The 21,536-nt window shown below is 42.8% G+C and overlaps 3 protein-coding genes across 5 annotated transcripts in view; 2 read left to right on the top strand and 1 right to left on the bottom strand.

The window, feature by feature from the left end:
- Nucleotides 1-45: 45 nt before the first annotated feature.
- fbxw12 (F-box and WD repeat domain containing 12) lies at nt 46-4,516 on the top strand. The gene is made up of 10 exons (XM_030424343.1): nt 46-244; nt 353-390; nt 475-641; nt 752-876; nt 1,823-2,029; nt 2,107-2,271; nt 2,446-2,656; nt 3,767-3,948; nt 4,070-4,200; nt 4,353-4,516. The coding sequence occupies exons 1-10, from the start codon at nt 146-148 to the stop codon at nt 4,450-4,452; spliced, it is 1,425 nt and encodes a 474-aa protein (XP_030280203.1). The 5' UTR covers nt 46-145; the 3' UTR covers nt 4,453-4,516.
- On the bottom strand, nt 4,508-12,957 carry ptpdc1b (protein tyrosine phosphatase domain containing 1b). Of its 3 annotated transcripts, none has more exons than XM_030424341.1 (12): nt 12,332-12,957; nt 9,708-9,908; nt 9,496-9,589; nt 9,230-9,310; nt 8,545-8,710; nt 8,329-8,409; nt 8,101-8,219; nt 7,885-8,022; nt 6,759-7,774; nt 6,077-6,259; nt 5,834-5,944; nt 4,508-5,721 (listed from the first exon to the last, which is right to left on the bottom strand). In XM_030424341.1, exons 3-12 carry the CDS (start codon nt 9,515-9,517, stop codon nt 5,608-5,610), a joined length of 2,031 nt encoding a protein of 676 aa, XP_030280201.1. In that variant the 5' UTR covers nt 9,518-9,589; nt 9,708-9,908; nt 12,332-12,957; the 3' UTR covers nt 4,508-5,607. The 3 variants fall into 3 exon arrangements, with proteins under 3 accessions (XP_030280201.1, XP_030280200.1, XP_030280202.1); XM_030424340.1 differs by lacking the exon at nt 12,332-12,957 and adding an exon at nt 10,462-11,104; XM_030424342.1 differs by lacking the exons at nt 9,496-9,589; nt 12,332-12,957 and having other exon boundaries at nt 9,708-10,428.
- The window catches only part of LOC115585727 (protein bicaudal D homolog 2-like), a 43,840-nt gene continuing 35,217 nt past the window's right edge, over nt 12,914-21,536 (top strand). Inside the window, exon 1 of the mRNA XM_030424339.1 lies at nt 12,914-13,484. Within this exon, the coding sequence (XP_030280199.1) occupies nt 13,245-13,484 (240 nt within the window). The 5' untranslated portion in view covers nt 12,914-13,244. The remainder of the gene's footprint in view (nt 13,485-21,536) is intronic.

The raw sequence follows: 21,536 nt of genomic DNA, 5'->3' as shown, positions 1-21,536 counted from the left end.
TGGCCGCTCGGAGACCCTGCAGGGCTAAAAGCGACGCGATCCACTCCCCCCGTTTGACCCTGCATTGTTTCCGTAGCTGTGCCCAAACTTGCAGTTGTTGCTGTTGTTAACATACAGTAGGGAGAAAGAGATTATCGATGTCAATATGGATCCCCACCAGCCGCACCTGATCAGTGATTGCCTTATCCACGTCTTCACGTTCCTGACAGATGAAGATCTGATCAGCGCCTCCAGTGTGTGTCAGGTAAGGAGCGTCCAACTTGCGGAAGTGGCTCTTGTGCAATAAAAGCGAACGTGTGTTGTGATTCCCAAAAGTGTCTGATTTGTGTGTGATTGCATGTATTTTTTTCAGGATTGGCACCAAGCTGCAGAGACTCCTTGGTTATGGAGGTGAGTACATTCTGTCTTAACGTGTGTCTTTCCTAACGAGTAGACAATCAAATTATAAACACAAGAGGTCCGTGGTCTCCTCAGGAGGATGTGTCTGCAGCGCTGGACCTTCTGTAACATCGCAGTCTTGGGTAGTGAAGGTGTGAATCACTCCTGGAAGAGATACTTCCTGCGACGTTGCCACCTGGAGATGAAGATGACGAAGGGACGCACAGGAGGGTACACCTGCAAGAGCCTCAGGGGACACACAGGTATGTCCCTGTCTCTCACTCCCTCTCTCTCTCTCCATGGAAACTCCCTCTGTGTGTCTCCTCTTCTTCATGCCCCTCATCTCATTTTTAAAATACTTGCCGTCCATCAGGCAGGGTGGTGGGCTTTGTGTACCTGAAGGAGAGCTCAGCTCAGCTCCCTCACCTCTGGAACAGCAGTGCCACAGTGTGCAGCGCCTCTGCTGATGGTACAGTCCGAGCATGGAACATCCAAAATGTCAGTGCAACACCTTCAGCCACACCATCACCCTGCTTTCTCCCTATAATCATGTTTCATTTATGAGTGTACACATTAGGTTTTGGTTTTGCCTTTATCTATAGATCTGTATTTTTAGCTTTTTTATATAGATATTTGTGTATATATATATATATATATATATATATATATATATATATATATATATATATATATATATATATATATTATATTTGTATACGCCATATGACTTTCATACAGCATTAACAGACAGAAGAACAGCTTTACCCAAAAATTCATATTCAGGTGTTATCTACTCACCTTTATGCAGATGTAAATTCAGGTAAAGTTTTTTTGTAGTCCACAAAACATTTTGTTTCAACAGCGCTGCAGCAAAGTGGATGGGGACCATAAAAAGACTCCTTACATCTCATGGTTGAGCTCATGCACCCACTTCAGAGGGGATGGCACTAACATATTTAGCTTTGTAGCTACTATATTGAAGATTCACAGTTTTGAAATGTTGTGTATTTCAGATCAATTTGGGATGTCAGGGCTTCAGGTGACAGGCTGTATGGAGCCATTTTATCTGTCTATCTATCTTTTATTGTTTTTTGTTTTTTTTAAAACAAGCCCCATCTACTTTGGTTGTTCAGGAGAACACTGCAACGCTGTTTTGCTGTGAAGCTCCAGAAATGTTCTGTTGACCACGAAACTTCACCTGACTTTCCATTAGCACTAGGATAAGTAGATAATGACGGACTGTTCTATTTTGGTTAAACTTATCCTTTAAGTGTCAGGTGGCCTCTTCAGTCCATATCTAAAACATGCATTTCCAAGTATTTGTTTCTTCATTTTGAGATGCCACAAAGTAAACCAGAAGGGAAGGTGGCAGCGTTTGAATGTGGGCATCATCCTGCATCCGGATGCATTTACCTGATGTTGCACCTTTTCCTCTCTCTCTCAGGGTGAACCCCTGTGGTGCAGTCCTGTGCAGAGTCCTTTGACAGGGATAGTAAGTGATGAGCAGCATGAAGTTGTTATCACAGCAGACTCCACAGGCCTCATCAAGACCTGGCAGGGTCAGACCGGCCAGGAGGTGGCCTCCTTCTCTTCCGGGTCTCCACACTCCACGTTACTACAGTACAGTGTCAACAACAACTGGTTTCTGACTGTAAGTGTTCTCAGAGTTTATGGCTTTGTAAAGGTAAAGATTTAGAATATATAAATAAAACAGTACACCTCTTCCAGGTCGGAACCAGTCAGGGGGCTGTGTGCACACTAGCTGATTCAGCTTTGGCTAAACGGTCCAGCGTAATGGTGTGTGACTCATTCAAAGTAAACATACTCCTAGTTTCACCTGACAAGAAATGGATCATGGCTGGAACCAAGGACAATGATGACTTAAGTCCAAAGGTATTTCTTGTTGTCTTTATGTTTTATTTCCTGCTCTGGTCTGTTCTCGTGTGTTAACTCATTACCTCTGAGCAAATGACGCTGTGGGAGAGAAAAAGGTGTTTGTAGATAAGAAAAAAAAAACGTAATATTAAAGCGCATTTTTTGGATTTCGGCTGTTTGGTTTGTTGGCAGGTGATTTACACTGAGAGCTTGACCTCTCCGTCCGAGGACGAAGATCCTCTGTGCCAGTCGGTGCCAGTCATTGGGTGCCAGGCTGCTGTCTTCATACCCACCCAGCCTGCCAGACTGGCCATCATCCACCACAATGAGCGCCCAAACAACAAAGTCCTCTCTGTCTTTGATGTCAGCATTAAGAAGACGAAGTACAAGTCTGAGATACAGGGTGAGGACTGACATTAGTACAGATTGACTTTAGTATGCTCAAAATGTGGGCCTGAGTCTTTTACTGTGGTCATGAGAAAACTGCAGTCAGCTGGTGAATCTTTCTTCGATATTACATTATTAACTGTAGATATTAAGCTGCTGGCGCAGATTCTGCTAAATTTGATCCTTTTCTCATCTTGTGTCTTGCTTGTTTCCATGGATGGCTGGCAAACCAAAGCCTCAAGACCTTCATAATACAGATACAGTGAAGGGCAGGTCTATTATTCTGAAACCAGGGCCCTGTTTTATATATTCTGGTGTCTTAATGACTAGAAGGTGTGATAAAGTGTGTTTTATGATGATTGGCGAGGCAAAAATGCTGTTTTTGTGAATTTAGTCTGGTGGCTTTGAGGAGAGCTATATCACATCTGTTGTTGGTTGAACAAAAATGATCTTACTCTTTAACAAATACGTCCCTCTCTCATCTCTGTAGGGATCCCTTCCATAATGATGCAAGATACTTAGAATATTAATCTAAAAAAAAAAAAAATTAAAAAGGTACAGTTGTCCTCAATGATTATATTGCAGTCTCTTGATTTCATGATCTACTGGAAAGATCAAAAAAATTGTTTAGACACTGAAGTATGTTAACATAGGCCCCAGGTATAAAAATACAGGAATTATCCTTCAACATGTTCACCTGTCCTAAAGATAATTTGTAGTGTAAACTCCTCAAAATCAGAGAAAAAAAGCTTGTTAAGTTAATATTAGACGGTGTTCAACAGATACTGATAGAAATTCAGCAAAAAAATATGGAATATAGTAATATACTTGTGTGCAGTGCACTGTAAAACATGTCATAATAACTACAGTTATTGCTATTTTGACATTCATATTAAACCTGCAGTTGACAGCAACAAGTTCACACCTGCCCTCTGTGCTCTATCAAAGGCCAAACTGGGGAATGCGGTTTAATACTAACTGAAACAGATGTAAGTTAAACAGGTTGGGTAAAAGTGGGTACACATAATACATCCAGAAATCTAGTTTAGCGGGTTGAAGTGAGGATTTTCCCTAAAAAATGTAGCTGGCTTGTGATGGTCTGATATTGAATCTCTTCTCATCTCAGTCCAGCAGGTGGAGTCCTTCCCCTTGACACTCAACACCAGGTCCTCACACATCCATTTAGAGGCCAAGGACAGCAACTGCTTAGTGTTGGCAGCTGACCAGGAGCTGTGGGTCTACTCTCTGAAAGGAGCCTTGCTCGCCAGCTTTAAAGAGCATACGCTGCCTATCTCCTCTATGTGTGTGGTAGGCTACTGTTTGCTCTTCTGTGGCTCCAAAAACAAAAGTCCCCTTCAACCTGTTTACATTTCATAGACTGTGTAATAAGATTCAAGTATATGAATCTGTATTATTTTCACATTCACAGGACAGCTTCCGTGTGGTGACAGCATCTCAGGACCTCTCCTTACGGGTGCTGACATGGAGAAATGACGGAGACCGTGGGCTGACCCTGGAGAGTCGGTATAACTTACTGGGAGGCTCTCATACAATGTCCAGGTACTGTGTGCTGTAGTATGGCTCTGCTGTAGCCAATTAGCATCAGTATTTAGCCGTAATGCAAATGCTTGAACAAAAGCATCTGCTTTATATCCTCACGTTGCCTCGTCAGCCTAATGTTGGTACTTTGCCCTTTGTGCTCTTTGTTGTAGAGGGTTCACTCACGTCGCCTGTGACTACTCCAGCATCGTGGCCTCGGTGGAAGGGAAAGATGGGAAAGATGTCCTAAAAGCGTATTCTTTCACTTCCTGAGCAACACTGCTCCACCAAAAGGCGCCTACAATAAGTTTGCACTGTCCACTAGAAGAAGGAACATTTGCTTTTATTATGAACTGCTCTTCATGTATGCTTACGTCTATGTTTACAGAAAACTGAATGTCAAGCTAATTACAGGTGAGAAACACTGTGTTACAGAAAAGGCATTGCTTGTAAAGAAAAGAGAAGTCTGTATAGGTGTCCCTTATATATATATATCTATAACTACACTGTTGTAGCGGAGGCATGTCAGTGTGAAATGTGACCGGTCTTAAGGCATAATTAATTGTAAAATATATTTTGGTCCCTCAAGGACTCATTACAGTAATTACTGCTTGTAAGTTTCAAAGACGGGAACAATCCGATTTGCCTGTTACAGAAGCAGTTAAACTCAGAGTTGTGTCCGATCAGTGTGTCTTTAAAAAAAACCTAGCTTGAACTGTAAATGCAGTTTTTTTAATTGGCACTCCTCTTGTCATGCCTGTGTGTGGAGTGCACACAAGACTGCCTGTATCTGTGATAATGGCTGTATAACTTTGATTCACTTACGAGTTAGCGTGCAGTAATGTACCAGGAAAGATGGGCATTAAATTTTTGCTTTGATGTATGTTGGTGCATGAGAGGATAGCCTATATACCCATTAACGCATGGTCTGGAAAAATTAAAGCCAGCAGGCTTACATCAGTGTTAGCTTCTCCAACAGGCTTACATCAATGTTAGCTTTTCCAACAGGCCTGGTGTTAGCCTGAGGGAAAAGCTAACATTGATGTAACACCAGTGTTAGCTTCTCCAACAGGCTCACTTTCAGTTTTAGCTTCTCCAACAGGCTAAAATCAATGCTAGCTTTTCCAACAGGCTAAAATCAATGCTAGCTTTTCCAACAGGCTAACACCAGTGTTAGCTTGTCCAACAGGTCCTCAGACTTGAAACATATCAGTGGTGAGGCCCCTGTTCATCAATATGTTACCTATACTCACTACTGAGGATATAAACACTGAGGCGTGTTAGTGATAACAATCTACACACTATAAATGTTTGTATTCAGCCCACTCTTTCAGAATAGTTTTTTATATCTTAAATAATTTTCTTACAAGGCACATTTGTTTTCTCTTTCATGCTGCCACATTGAGGTACCTATGTTAAAAAAGGAGGCTAAGGTGTCTCATCATCTCCAAAGCCCATTAATCTCATGTCCTCCAGGACACAACGCAGGACTGTAGTCATGGACTCAAACACTTGGCTTTCTTCTTCTGAGTTATTTTCCATCTGTTCAAAGGACAAACAGGACCGTTAAGTTGTTGAAACAAAACCAAAGATGAGAAAGTGCATTTAATTGTAGAAATTAAACCAACGTTATGAGGCGTACTGCTTGTCTTACCCAGGTGAAAGCCTTGATAGTACGATTCAAGAATGCATCTTCAACCTCCTCAGGAATCTCCTGCATATGTGCCATACAGTCAAGTATGCACTTAAGGGTTTGTTTAGGGGCCTTGAAAGAAATGAGAAAGGGTTAAACCAAAACATATACATATATCTGTACATAACTGTTTATTTACTGACCAGGCTTTTAATTGTGGTGTTGCTGTTGTTTTGTGTTGTTGTGTTTCGAGTGTACACTGACCGGGTCAAGTGTGTTGAGGATGGTTTGTGCATCGGTGTTGTATGGGTTCAGGGCTTTAGCTTCCTGGATGGAGATGACCGGCTCTTTGAGCTGCTCCAGCCAGGCCCACATGAGCCCAGTTAGGATGAACGGATCCCGCTCCGTACACAGCCTCTCCCAGCCACCGCCTTGGTTCAGTTCTGTCTGCACACATTTGGGCGGCTAAGTTAGACCCTTGTCTGCATGTGTGTGACTGTTCAGACACATTTTGTTATTGCATCTTAAAAAAAAAATACAAAAAATGTCATGTACCAATCCCTGTATGGCATTGTATGTATCAAGCTGTGTCTTGTTAAAAAAAATCAAGAAAAAAGTCCAATTGCCAACTCTAAATAAAATGTCATGTCAGGCAAGTTTTTTTTTAACTTGTTTTCATGTTTGAATTTGCATCACCGCCTCTTGTCTGCCAGTTTAATTTTATATTCAAGTGATACAAAATTTAAATAGTTACATTACAAACATACATGACCTCAATTTTTGACATGGTAACTAATAGCCTGTAACCTAATCAATTTCAAAAATGTGATTTTGTAGTCTGTCATGAACATTTAACTGGTGATGTAACTGACATTTTTGCGTAGTCTTTTACGTATTTTTAAAAAAATTATGAGTTTCTACATGTATCACTGTTATGGGTCAGTACCTGCCAGGCCAAGACTCTGTTCTTGTGATCTTGTTCCCCTTCAAGAAATAGGTCCACTGCCAGGGCCTGTGCTACGAGCAACCTCCGGGCATCCAGGGACAGCTCTGACTGCAGTGTGATAAAGGGCACGTCTGACTTTTCTGTTTGGTCCTCTTTAAAACCTTGACGCTTCATCCCATTCATTGCTAACTCTTCCCTCTGCTCTGCCTTCCACCTGGACAACATGCTCCCCTTTTTTGGAATTTCACTGTGTCCAACAGACTCACTGCGTTGGATGGTTTTCTGCCTCACTTTCCGCAGCAGAAGGGATCCACCTTTTTGGTTTTCTACATCCTTGACTTGCCAGAGTGAGCCCGTTGAGCTGTGTGAGATCTCAGATGAATTGCTATTGCAACGTTGAGACTGGGGTGCAGAGAGAGCAGGCTCAGATGGGTTAATAATGTTCTGTGATAAGGAGGTGAGGGGTTGTGTGAGGAGGTGGAGCTGTGAGCCCAGACGCCTCAGGTCGGACTCACTGTAGCTCAGACTTTTTCGATGGTAGAAGATGGGTGGCTCGTTGAAATGTCTGGGTAAGGTGGGTGTACCTGGTAAACGGGGCTCCTTTGCAAGTATCTCAGGGCCCATCTGCTCAATGACGCTGAGATTCATCTCGATGTCATCGATATCAGGGGCCTCCAGAATGTCTTCCTCAATCACCTGTCGATTCTCTGCAATGTCCAACAGTAGCCGAGATACTAGCTGGATAATCTTTGGTAGGTGCCTCAACTCCTTCCTCTCATAGCCGTGCAGTATGTGTCTCTGGCGGTTCAGGTACTGGGACAGGGTGACAGGGTTGTATCGAGGTGCAGCACAGGAAAACACACTCCTCAAAGGGGCAAGGAATTGGACAAACTCCCTGACACAACGCAGCTGCCCTCTGGTCTGGATGGAATTGGGGCGCTTGGCTCGTACGTATAAAATAGCCTGGTTAGCAGTCATCCTGGTAGCATAGGCCAGGAAACATGCTAACAGCACACCTGGAGGAAAGACAGGAGAAACCCTTCATTGTTTGTCAGATCGAGCAGATGAATGAGCAGACTGTTCTTTAAAGTCAAAACACATTATACAACGTTCCCTATGAATCCACCTGTCCTTCCGAGACCAGCATGACAGTGGACGGCTATCTTTCCCTCCTGCAGTGCGAAGGCCATGACCTTCACCATGTCCAGAACAGTGGTGAGGTTGGCCACTCCGTAGTCACTCCATCCAAAATTATAGAAATAAACTGAAATGATAAGATAATTTCAGTTAAACCTGAGCAATAGCACACACTTATCAGGAATTAGTGTGCCAAGGCACCTACTGTTGTTTTCCATGAAGACCTCTGGGCGATAAGAGAAGCCACTCTCTGGCTCCAGAGGGTTTCCACAGCTGGCATGTTCACCAGGTATCTGTAGGTTGATCACTGTTTTAATACCATTCCTTGACACAAACACACAAACAGAGACATGATCACATCATTTATCTCATCTCCTCAGATGCAGTGTGCTCTTATGGTCAGGAAACTGCTGAAAGAAACAGTTGTGTATACCTTCTGAATTGATCAATGATGTTATACTTCTCAATGATTTCTGTAGATGGTCTGGACATAGCGAGAAGATGATCAGTAACCCTAAAAACAATTGAAAAAACGTGAGTGGGGTTTAGACAATAATCCACATCTCAGTCGAACTACTTTAATATGTCTTGAAAACTGTTATGCTAACATATAGTACCGCAACTAATAAGGTATCATAAGTATGTGTACCAGGATGAGTAAAGGCCTTTTACGGCCTGTTGGGCTTCACTCCAGAAACTTGGGTTGTCATACTTGCAGGCTTGACCTCCACATCCGATTGAGCATTGCATATGCCCGGGGATAGCATGGCGTAAAGCTTCTCCCACTATTGTGTACTTCGCCCTGGGGGCTCTGACTGGATGTTGTTATAGGGGAATGAAAAGATGAAAAATCTGATATTAGACTACAAGTCTTTCAGAGACCATAATTGTTATCATTGTCCTGTTTATCATTCTGTATTTTATTTGTTCTGGTGTTGAATTGATCAAATGTTACTAGGAACTATTATCTAAGAATTTTCTCAGGGGAGCAAACTAATAAATAAAACATGAATAACTACAAATGTAAATTAAATAAAATACTTTCTACTGGATTGCATCCAGTGAGAAATTTTCTTATCCACAATGCAGCACAGAGACTCCAACAAAGGCCGGTTGTTCGGTAACACCTAAACATCTAAGATCATCTGTGGTGAGTGCTCACTTAAAGGTGTCTAATCCTGGTCTGGCACTGGAAGTCTTACAGTAAAAATAGCCACTCAACTTGAACAACTCCCATCTTGATGTTGCATTTTGATAAGATAAAAACCTACGAACCATCGTTGTAGCTGACCACCTGAAGTTTTATCTTAAAGTGGACAACCATCCTTACTTACAGAATTCCATCAGAGCTCCCCCACTTGTGTTTCCATGTGCCATAGGAACCGTCTGGTGGTCATCCACAGTCATAGCAGAGCCTGAATAAATATATCTACCCTGTTATATATATATATATATATATATATATATATATATAGATGTATACATACACATCATCATTGTAAACAACTAGTTTTGTAGGTCCTACCTTTAATCTGAAATGAAATACTTCAACCAATCTCATGAATCAATAATCAACATCAAACATCATATAATATGTTACCTGTAAAGCAGCCATGATCCATTTTAAAGGATTGAAATGCAGCTTCTCTTAGCAGGTAGTTTTACCTCAATAGTAAGCACAGTACACGACCACGCTTCAGGGCCAATGTGTGAAAAGATGAATTGAATTAGCTAACCAGGACATTAATGCAACTAATCTAATGATTTATACAACCAAATCAAAATAATTTACTTTTTAAAAAAATTATTTACCTGCAGTAGGTGAGACAAGATGCTTGTATCCCCCATCTCAGGACAGAAAAGGTTTTTAGCTGCAGTTGCCAACATTTCTGACATCAACCTCCACAGCTCTGACGTCGTCTCTCTCTCTCTCCAGCCCTGTGGAAAGTCAACCTTGTGGCTTTCCTTGATGTGATTCGTCTCAGATTATCTCCGCCTGATCCCTGTGCGCTCCTTCCAGGATGGCCATGTATTTCACCAGGGTGACAGATCAAGTATGGCAATTAATTATCCTCAAAAATGTGTTGAGAAGTAGCAGAAACTGTGCCCTCTGCAATTACCACCATGCACAGATTCACCCTGTCTGTGGCTCTGGGTTGAGTGAAGGGCTATTCCTGACTCCTCCAGGATTAGACTACTAATCTTATTACTGAACAGGTATAAAATAGAGTGCCCACTCCTCACCAAAATCACACACTATCGCCACAACACTATCACCTTCTGCTGGACTGCTTTGATACACAACAATCAATAATATATTCTGTCTGTTAATGCACATATCGTCACTAGTAAAGAACCTGTCCAACTGTTCACCTGACCAGGTTCTCGCCATGTCTACTATGCATTTGAGTGGTGACGTGCCTGTCTATCATTGTAAACAAATACAAATGATTTTGGATTTTTGTCTTTTGAGAGTTTAAAGGATTTGCGAAATCAACTCCAGCCCGCTGCTACAAATAGATGAGCCTTAGTGACATAGCGAGTAGATAAAATCTGATTGGCTTACCTTCCTGGCTAAAGCTTCAAAGCCAATAATGCTGATGCAATCCTAAAATGCTGCCGTCCATATTAAAGCAAAAAAACTGAGCGAAATCCTTGTCGTTGTTTATTTATAAGTATACCTTAGTTTAGAAAATGCTGATTATGTGAGCAGTTCTATTTATTCCTGTATCTTTTTCAGTTTTTGATGTGTAACTGAGTACCATGTACATAATTCACTACACCATATCTCGTAAGTGCTGTTATGTCATTTAAGCTGTTGTGAGCCGAATGTTTGCTATCTAACTTAGCAAACCTTTTGATTATTCAGGTGACAATTTATAACTGATATATGAAGGTCTTTAATCATTCAGTACTGATCATATTTATTCAAATATATTTATATTATGTCTAATATCTTTTCTTAAAATTACAGAAAGTCTGTCATCTAAAAGCACCAATTACACAACTCAGTCTGGCTATTAGGAGGAAATAACCAAAGAACCACTCAGCAACATGATGAGAGTAACAGGAACATGTACAGTAATGTACTGTACAGAGGAAGAGATAAAGCCCAGATCAAATCAAAGGCACAAATAGAATTTTCAGGCATATAGAGACTAATATAGTCGAGTGCAGAGCAATGAGCCAAGTAAAGGTCGCTGCCATACTGAACAAAACAGAACATCAAATTAAGGCAAATGAAAACAACATTTTACAGATCAAATAAAGAAAATATAATTCACAACTACATCCAACTTTTGTTTTTGTCTAACTTTGTTCGTACGTGTTTTCCGCCTCGGGGCCTTCACAAAAAAAACCCCAAACAAACAAACAACAACCTGTAAATACAAAGACGGAGGGTAAATGTATTTTTAAAAGAGTTTATAGCATGGAATAAATGCTATAAACACACAGGGGTTTCACATGTTACATTCACAACCACATTGCAGGTTTCACAACATTTTGTAATTACATGAGTAAAAATGTGATCACAGGCTGAAAAAAGATCAGAGACACTGGCCTGACCAGTGTTCACGGTCACATGGGTTAATACAAGAATCCTCGCATGAAACATGTCTTGTGATCCCGTCATTTGAGCCTATTATGCTTCCGAGTTCATCTGTAAGGTGAATACTCTTAACTGTTACCCTATACATGTTATTTATGTTTCAGAGCTGAGTCTATAATCCTTGGCAGTGGTGTGAGAAGAAATCAAATCATCAACACATATAATTACATGAATAATCTATGAATAATCCAGCTAAGAAAAGGTAGGTCTGGTGCATTTTTGGTTAAGGAGTATCTGTTTTTGTCTGTCTGAGTGTAATTGTTCTTGTTGTACACTTTTCTTTTACTGAATGGTCAATACACGTGTTAAGGCATTATGTGTAAGTGGCATTTAATGATATGTCCCCTCGAGGTTGAGCTTATCACGTTTTTAATAATTGTTATCGAGCAAATTACGTGACTAAACTTGGTTTCCACAGCGGGGTTGACCCGTCACAGCAGGGAAAAAAAGCACAGGTGCAGCTGATAACACTTATGTCTTTGTTCCATAAGTGCATACACACTGAGGGTGCACTGAAACATGCCACTCAAATCATAACAGCCATAATTAATGTTCTCAAGCGCACCTGTGTTTGTTGCTGTGAGAAAAGGTCGGGCAAGCTACCACACATTGTAATACATGAGAAATACAGTATAATTGATATAATTCAGGTAAATGACTATGAATATCTATATCAACATAAGAACATTATTTATTTCCTTTCATGTTGTGGACTTAAACTGAGAGACAAATATAGACTGGCGTGGTGAAAATGGGACCCTTTCATATATGGTCCTCGTGAGGAAATGTGTGAAAACCGGTATGTGTGGCTATGCGACACATTTACCTGAAATTATTATGTTAATTCATGTTTATTTCCGACAGGTGGCAGCAGATACACACATGGAGACTGCCACAGAGCAGTCGTCAGCCTGACTTCGACGACAGCGAAACCGCCTGCACAGAGATTTCCGTGCTCCACATAAGCAAATAAACAAAGCCTGATGGGAAATGAGTCCGTTTGCTGACGTCGGTAGACACACTTTCGTCGGCTCTACGTACTATGAATACTACATATCCCGACGAACACCGCTGCGCTGCAGGAGCAGCCCCTGTTGGCTGCGTAGGTCCATCGCACTAAACCAAATGGACCATTCAGCGGTTTCAAACAAGCCGGTGTGTATCAAGTACGAGTACCGGAAGTTGATCTATTGTGCCTTCAAAATAAATCAACGCAGCGCTGAAATTCGAGTATAACATCGATGGATTTTCACAAACAACGCATTATTTCTCAGATGTGCATTAATGCAGCTTAAATAAGTAAACAAAGTAAAGAAATAAACGTCCAGCAAGTCTTGATCTGAAGCTCATTTTCACCGACAGTAGTTTTACGGTGAAAGTAGTAACCGGAAGTCGTACATCCTTTTGCGCCTTGGCAGTTGGTACTCCTGCTCCGGCGCTATCCGCTCCGACAAGCCGGGGGAGAGGAGAAGGAAACGCAGTATCTCAACGATGGAGCAATTTTAAGAGATAACGACGAGCTCCCCCGTCGGAGATAATTGCTCGGCGTCATCTACATGACCAAAGAAACGAGACCGGCAACGAGAAACGCAAGCGTAACAATCATGCAATTTAAATACAGGCGAATTTAAGCAAGCGCTTCTTCTTCAAGGTTACACCTCTTGAAGACGCCCCAACATCCCCCCCTCCTTGTCGAAGATCAGCTGGCGTACGTTGGTTGATCGTCACCGGTACCGACCATGTCCGTGGAAGAGCAGGGCTACCCCGACGCGATGCTGTTGCGGGAGGCCGGGCCGGAGTGGATGCGGGCCGAGATCGAGCGTCTCTCCCGGGAGCTGGGTGAGACCACGAACGAGAAGATCCAGGCGGCGGAGTATGGACTGGCGGTGCTGGAGGAGAAGCAGCAGCTCAAGCAGCAGTACGATGACCTGGAGATCGAGTACGAGGGCGTCAGGCAGGAGCTAGACCAGCTGAAGGAGGTAGGCTTTTATTATAAAAATCCCTGAATATGCGTCATAAATAATCACAATATCATACTGTATTCATAGATCACACTCAGCAAACCTAAAAACATGGACTTCAGGGGCGTATACCCATCTGTTATACTAAAATTATATTTTAATTGATCTTGTTTTAAAAAAAAATGAATAGATAAATAAATATATGGTCCTAATACAATATTCTATATAGGTACTTGGTTCGCTGTGACACCTAGGCAGGTATCAGCCATTAAAAAAAGCTTGATGTCATTCATTCTGCAAGGTCAAAACTGCAATTTGATGAGGGGATGCATCCTCTCTGGGCTGCATCACACCCCACCCCCCTTTTCCTCTGTGTGTCCCCCATTGCTCTGCCACCTTTATTTATTCATGCACCTTCTTCAAGACATTCCTGTCTGACTCACCAGCTAGGCCTGGTGGGTCTCCAAAACCCCACTTCTAATGTCTCTATCAAATAGATATGTCAAATGTCACAGGCAGTGATGTGCAGTACTTTATATGGGGACATAAGAAGCAATCAGAGTCATTCATTTGTGAGCAGTGAGCAGTGTTTGGTGTAATTATTTTCTTCAGGCTTGTTTTGACTTTTTAAAGGGGGGGTTAAATGTTGAGATCCCTTTCAAAACCGACAGCTTCAGCTCATGATGAGATGTCTTGTCATGGTGTCTCTCAGCTGCTAGGGGCCCTCCTCTCAGAACTGGTATTACTAGTTCAAAGGGGCGGGAGTAGGTTTGAATTTCAAACCTTCCCGCTCAGAAGAGGGAAAGATGAACAACTTTCAGAGGAAACCAAACGAGTTATGACCCTTTGGGAATGGAAAGAATGTCGAGAGTGGCGGTTCAAGCTGGGCCGGAGACTCAGATAAAGGACGTGTCTGTTTTTTATGAACAGGCACCGGACTTATTCCCTACTGCCGTAGCGCATTGTGTCCAGTTTTCTTCACTAGAGCAGCAGTTTGTCACTGTCTTGTGATTTTACAGGGAGAGAGTGTTACAGAGTGACGTTAGGCAAACAGTCTCGCCAACGGCTGCAGCCTTTGGACTCTTTCTGTGTCCTCACTGGAGGAAAAAACAGACTCCGGCTCTGACACAGGCTTGATCATGGTTGCTCACATCCTCCTTTCGAGATATGGGTTCCCCCTTGTGTCCCGACAACCAAAAGCTGAGAAAGCTGACATCATGGTAAACCCCCTTATTGAATGCCAGAAACCTTTTCATTTCTCCTTTGGGTTTTTGTAAGTTTCTGTGGAGCCTAACATACTGAGAGGTTTCCTACCCCTCTTCTGTGGCCCTCTCCTTCTCGAGTTGTTGTTTTTGCTGAAAGGAGGAGTTCTCAGGACTGTCTCAGCAACTGCTGCTCAGTTTCCCATGCGTGTCTTTGGCAAGGAGGCCGAGTTCTGCCACAGAGGAATGACAGCAAAAAGCTCTGAATAGAAGAGACAGCCTGAAAAAGGCTCTAAACCCTAAAAGAGTAACCATGGCAGCAAACCTCAGCAAATAAAAATGAGTGGGGATGTTAGTTTCTTCAAAATATGCAAGTTGAAGTCTTTTTTATAAGGGAAGCTCTCGTTGTGAGTCTGGCTGGACTCCTAGTGTCTGATCTACCCTTCTGTCTCATAATGGAACACAAACATCCATCTGTGCGGGCAATAAACTCAATTGTTTGTTCAGAGCTGCAGCAGAGGTGCTTTCTTTTGCCTCAGGGTCGGGTTATACTGATTGTAGATCACTGGTCAGATGACTATAAAGTCTATAGTAATGTTCCTTTCTGCCTCTACCCTACCCCCCAACACAGCCCCTGTATGAAGGGCACAAGTGATGCTATCACAGTAGAAATACAAACACATTCTTGTGACAGCCCCCTGCACTTCCTCTTTATTGTCTGTGGAGGAACAGTAGGTAGTGGGGAGCAAACGCAAGATAAGCTACTGTCACAACAGGGGCTAAAATTAAAGCTTATCTCAGTGGCTGGTTTCCACTCAGATTCCAAACATATCACATTCAAGATATCATTGTGAAAAGACAAATGTCATATTAATCAGCCCCACAGGCTTTTTGTTGATGTGATTTGTGGGACATTTTTGAAGTAGGCAGGTCAAACTGACCAGTGGGGCTTTTGTCTGCAGCTGTTACAAAAGCACATAGGGCACATATGGCTTTGGTCAGGTATAAATTCCATGTTCTCTTTGGTACATGACTACTGTTTACACTGATGGCGACAGTGTTTGGGCGTCCATTCTCTTTTCGAGGACATAGAAAGACTGAGAAGAGATCGTCCGGGTGATTTAGAGAGTATCTAAACACTGGATCCTCTCCAGGGACCCTAGACTTCTTTTTTAAACGTGCTGGAATGCACAAACACAAACACAAAGCACAACTAGATTTTGATTTACGCGTATTCATTTAAATGCCCGTATAGCACTCTTTTGTCTCAGGCTGGACGTGAACAGCCAATCAGAAATCATGGTGACAGTGAGCAAACGTCCCCTGTCCTCCAGCCAATCCCGTCCTCTCATCTACGCCTGGACAGGGCACCAGTTTTCACACTCGAAACTCCCCCACATGCACACTATTCTGGAGGCAGGAAGATGGAGGAATTCTGTGAGCCGCTGTTGCCTGGTAACGGCACGGCTCCATGCCTTAATGCGAGCCGCTGTGCTGCTTCCTCAGCAGGTGCTGCTTTGTGAGTGACTGCTGTGGGATCATCATCTCGCAGCCAGCTAAAAAAGAAACGCCAAACATATACACGAATGGTAATTGGCTAGAAATAACTGATAATTGGTTATTGATATTCATAGGATGTTCTCCGATATGGCTATCATTTGTATGTATGATATGCTATTATGATAACATGTGCTCTATCATTGGCGTACTCCGGCACATGGGACAGAGTTATTCCCCTCTGCTTGTCCCTCTTCTCATTTACTTCCCAGCCCTCCAACACAAAATTATCCTCCAGCCATTATTCATGTGTGCACTTGCTTTTGTCACAAGGGAAGGACTGCTACGTATGTTGTGATGCCTCCTTATTCGTATCCATCTTCTCCCTCTTTCTTTCAACTGAAAAGGAGTGAAAGCTCCAAGTTGGCTGCAATTAATGTGGGCTGCAACTACTAATTACTTTGATTAGGGATTCATAATTTAGATTAGTTACATTTGCTCCATAGCATGTCAGCGAACAGTAGAAATGTCAGTCCTAGATGTCCTGCAGCGAGGACATAGCCCCTGTACATGCTCTACGCTACACAACTGGGGCGCCCTGGAGACACTATACACTCCAACACCGCTAAGACTTGACTTAATCACGCATTGCTTTTTCTGAGGATGCAAATTCCGCCAGGAAATGTGTGACTCACAGTTTATTATATCTTAAGTCAACAGCTGATTTGTCCACAATGAGCTGCTCACTCTTCAAACGGTGGACTTTTGCCCAGCCGTCATGCAGATACAATCTCAGTCACAAGGTAAAGTCGCTCGTGACACAGTTCACTGTACACAGCAGTGTAAGAGGGTGAGGCGCTGTCCCCTTGGCTGCTGTTATTCTTAAGTTAAGCCACTCACAGGTGACATCAGGTGCCACACCTCCAGCTGTCAGTGCACTTCCGAGGGACTTTCTGGCTCCTGCATGCGGTCCGTGCCTTTATGAGGAACTGGAGAGGCTTTTGAATCTGCGGTGGGCTGGACGTGTGAGTGTCACGAGATGGAGCACAGAGACCAGAAAGATGTCATCCTCTGCCCACAGACAGAGCATCCTACAGAGCCCCCCCCCTCCAAATACTTGTTTAGGAGTACAGATACCTAGACAATGGCTCCTCGGTTCCTTGTTGCACTGCAGCGAGTGTCAGAGACCACACTGCAGTCATTCAGTCATACACAGACCATGTTCTGCCCTCTGCAACTCTGCCATCAGTGTGGTGGGCAGCTGTGTACTGCATTGTGGAATTCAACCAGACAATCAGAGCCCCTAAATATTGTTAAGCTCAGTAAAACCTGGGTTCTCTGTGCTCGACCCGCGGTCCCTTTGTGCATTTTAGCCAGCTGGGGTTAACGGGTCTTGGGTGTCACAAACGGAGAGAGAGGGTTAAATGCCAGCAGAACACAGTGTATGACAAAGGAGAGATTGAGAGAGGCGACCCATTGTGGTTACGTTTGAAAGGATCGGTCACTTTTGTTCCCTTTTGAAACGGCAGATCACTAAAAGGATATATCCCAATGTCCTTAAACAAAGATATCTGGTGTGACTCTAAGCCCTTTCTGTGGTGTTAAATGGGTTGGACGCTGATTGGACGTCAGGAGAAAATATCAGGAGGACACAAAACCCATCTGGTCCCTTATATGAAGAGTCATAAATAAAGTCAGTCTCGTATTATTGGATTGCAACATCCAACAGCTGCTCATGTCTCACTCTAATAATATTTTTTGCTTCTCTTTTCTCACTCATTTCAGCCATTCTTGTAGCTTACCACAAACTCCCAACCCTTCCTAATGGCTCATTCAAGACACCGTCCTCTGTCGGGTTATTTCACTGGTCTGTGTTCAGTTATATTTTAGCCTCTATCCTTGACCTAAGATTTGCTAAACCTTTCAGCATTGTTTGGGGTTATTCTTTCATCTATAGTGTCTTTTACTGGACGGCAGGTCTGCTGTTAAAGGGTAATCTTTTCTAAATGGCACTAAATAAAGTCCTAAATCCCCTACCCACTGGGCCTAAGAGGATGAATCCCAGCCGCTATGTGCAGGGCTTACGGAGGTCTGGGAGTCTGCCAGGGCCTAGTCACTCTCTGTAGCCTCTGTAGTTACACACAGGTAGGTGTGATTTTGGGGTAAGGCTGCACAGAGGCCGCTCTTGGGAAACTGCCCTGTTCTGCTCATCCTGGCCCAGTAGCCTACTCCAGCGGCTGCCAGGCCTAGCGGTCTGTTCTGAGTGCTTGTCAGACCTGGCACTCTGCTATACGAATCTCAACCACAATAATGATGTGTAAATTATTGTAAGGACCACCCACGCAATCGTTTTATGAAGATTCTTTTCCGCTGTAAAATTTGATTAGGTGTCCAGACAGAGGACGGTCCAGATCCACTCACGCAGACTTATGTGGCCCTCTGTGTCACAGAAGGACGACCATATGGTATCACAAAGTAATGAAACAGTCATTCCATCAAGTTTTAGGTTAAAAAGGCCCGCCGCTAATCCGTAATGATTTCAGGGGCTTTTGTCCTTAGCTCTGATAAACTAAATGCCACCAGCACTCGTCCGCGGTTCAAGTAGAGGCTAAAATCTACTCTGGAGCATTAGGGGAAGACTGTCGAGTGTTTCAGGTCTGAGTGGGTGAATTGTTTGGGCTGCTTGGAATGTGTTTGGTTGGATATATAAAGAGTGAAGTGTTTGTGCTCTGCGTTAAAATGAAAATAATCACGCGTTTGTGGAGGCTTTTACTGGCGTAGAAGCAACGCGTGTTCAGTGGTAAGTAGCGAGTTGTTGGCTGTTTACATGACTGAGGCTTGTCAAAACTTACATCATGGTTCCCCTCAAGGCTCCCCGAAGTTGTTGTGACTATCTGATAGGAGAGCAGAAACACTGGGGAACATTGTGCTATCCTATTTCACATGCATCATCAGGTCACACTCAAAGACACACTGCCTTCTGGCTGTCCTAAATATGAATCAAATTATTAGATAATCTAAATCCTAATCCAAATATAGCTGAGGCACACTGAAGTCAATGATTTTATTTTGAGTATTCACTAAATTTACACCCATACTGTTATACATAGTTAAATCTATGCTTTTGGAAATACCCCAGTGCATAAAGATTACTATAAAACATCTACAGAAGTCAAAAGTGTACGTGGAGAAGCGGTACGGTAGCCCAGCAGGGTCATGATTCTCCCTGTGTAATCCAATTACCGAAGACTGAAGGCTGATCAGACAGCAGTCCAGGCTAAACACGGAGGATGATGTCATAGTAATGACTGTATGCCTCTGACAATGCAACACGGTTCACTCAGGCCAGTCTCAAGTTTCCCTTCTCCTGCACAGCACAGCACAATGAATTTAATTATTATGAATCTGTGAACAAAGAGGCCAGTGTGCATGCACGTGACCGAGAAACACGACGGCTACTTAACGCTTCTCTTGTCTTGTCCAAATGTCTTCATCATGTAGTTTCATTGTGTCTGTAGCATCCTGTTTGGTACTTTCACTAACTGATGAAACCAAAACCAACTCTCGCTTATATCACCACTGGCAGCCTATTTTTGTTTTAAAATGTGTTATTTTTGTGTTAATTGGTTCAAGTTATTGGGATTTTTAAGGCTTTGGTATGCATTGGAAAAGAAACCTTTGTGTGAGGTGAGTTTGCCCCGCAGCAATAACACCTTGCTGCTGTATACGCTATGGTAACTCGAGATACTGTGTTACATAAAATCTGAGATTAAATACTCTATTTTTTCTTGTTGAAACACATGATCCAACCAGCTCCAGGCCTGTGAGCCGCTGTTCTGTTAACCTAACCAGTTCAAGATAGGGCGATATTTATTTGTCCTGGGACACAGGTGTCTTATATAAGCAGATGAATCAGCTAGCCATGTGGGTAGGGTTTGTGACTACGTTTGTTTTGACCCTCGCCTGCATCATTCTTTTAATAGAGTCTCAGGATTAAGTCCGTGGGCTGTATCAGATAGCCCACAAACTGTCCTTATCTTCTCTGCCGCTGAATCCAACTAACATAATCAAAGCAGAGTGGCACCCTCATATAACACATGTCAAACTCATCTCCAGAGGGCTTGTTTATGGCTTTGTGTGTGGATAATAAATCTCGGCTATGGGTTTCCCGCAACCATAAGGACTCTCACTGAGTTCAAGCAAAGCTCTGCTCCATCAAATCTTCCTTCTTCCTTCTATTGAAAATCAGCGCTCACATCCCCACCCCCCCCCCCGCTCTGCATCCTGTTTACTTGCGAGGAGTCTGGCTTTTTATAGCGAATAGGAAGCATATGAAATATGGCTGTGTAACAGTCCGGATATCTTTTTAGTGGAATCAGAGGAAATGACCACATGAGGCTCATCATTCATGCCTCTTCTGTCACCTGTCTTCAACAAGGAACAACAAGAAAGAATTCATAAAATTGTGTTTTTTTTCTTTTTCTTTTTTTGATGAAAGGAATGTTCTTTGTGTTTACATCAACAACCATTATGTTGTGTTTCACCGTTATGTTCTGGCCATTCCCAAAGCAACAGAGACAGGAACTGACATTTAATATCTGTAGCGAGTCACCTAGCTCTAGGTTGCACTTAAAAAAAAGTACTTTTTTTTCCCCATGTCTGTGGGTGAATCAAATCAGGTTTGATTGGTTTTCAATAGACTTGGCTAACATCCCAGCTGCTGGAGGTGGATTTGCAAATTTCCATCCACAATCTGATTTTATTTAATCTTGTCAAGTTGACAAGTATTTTTTTTGTCTTGTATGTTTAATCCAGTCCACATATTCCCATATTGTGGGATGCTTTACTTCCCTAGGCTTAGACACATGGATACATGTAGAGCATATTGAGGTTTTCCCAGAAGGGTGTTTTTATCCCCTTGAGCTAGAGGCAATATCCCTAGGGAAACAAAAGAAAATGAGATTGGGGTGCAGCACTCCACAAGTATTAGCATATACGAAGAGCAGGAATAGACTTGGGGTTGCTATACGTGGACAGATGGTGGGTGCACCAACCCCACCCCGAAATACACATACACATATCCAAAGGGTACGCCATGCCCCACCCATATCCTCAATCTAAAGAGGAGCTCTGTTGGGCAGTTACTTCCCTGCAGTTTGTCTCGAGGCATCCTGTGGTTTACTGCAGTTTATGAAGACATCGGGGGAGGACATGTAGACAGATAAGGTCCTCTGTTTACATGAGTATGTTCTGGCACACCCTTCTCTGGTTCCTCTGAAATTCTTCATAGTCAACTCATCTCAATTATCTCCTTACTGGCAGAGTTGTACCTCCGGTGTCAGCTAAATTAATTAAACCAGAGGACAGACTC

Source organism: Sparus aurata, chromosome 7 (assembly GCF_900880675.1).
Source record: "Sparus aurata chromosome 7, fSpaAur1.1, whole genome shotgun sequence".
In the NCBI taxonomy this organism is placed as follows: Eukaryota; Metazoa; Chordata; class Actinopteri; order Spariformes; family Sparidae; genus Sparus; species Sparus aurata.
This window is presented reverse-complemented; position numbering and strand designations above follow the sequence as displayed.

Coding starts and splice junctions, on each gene's coding strand:
- ptpdc1b (XM_030424341.1), bottom strand. CDS start 9,517: ATGGATCATGGCTGCTTTACAG. Junction 9,311..9,495: donor GGATCATGGCTGCTTTACAG/GTAACATATTAT, acceptor ATATTTATTCAG/GCTCTGCTATGACTGTGGAT. Junction 8,023..8,100: donor GGTCTTCATGGAAAACAACA/GTAGGTGCCTTG, acceptor TTATCATTTCAG/TTTATTTCTATAATTTTGGA.
- fbxw12 (XM_030424343.1), top strand. CDS start 146: ATGGATCCCCACCAGCCGCACCTGATCAGTGATTGCCTTATCCACGTC. Junction 877..1,822: donor GAGCATGGAACATCCAAAAT/GTCAGTGCAACA, acceptor TCTCTCTCTCAG/GGTGAACCCCTGTGGTGCAG. Junction 3,949..4,069: donor CTATCTCCTCTATGTGTGTG/GTAGGCTACTGT, acceptor TCACATTCACAG/GACAGCTTCCGTGTGGTGAC.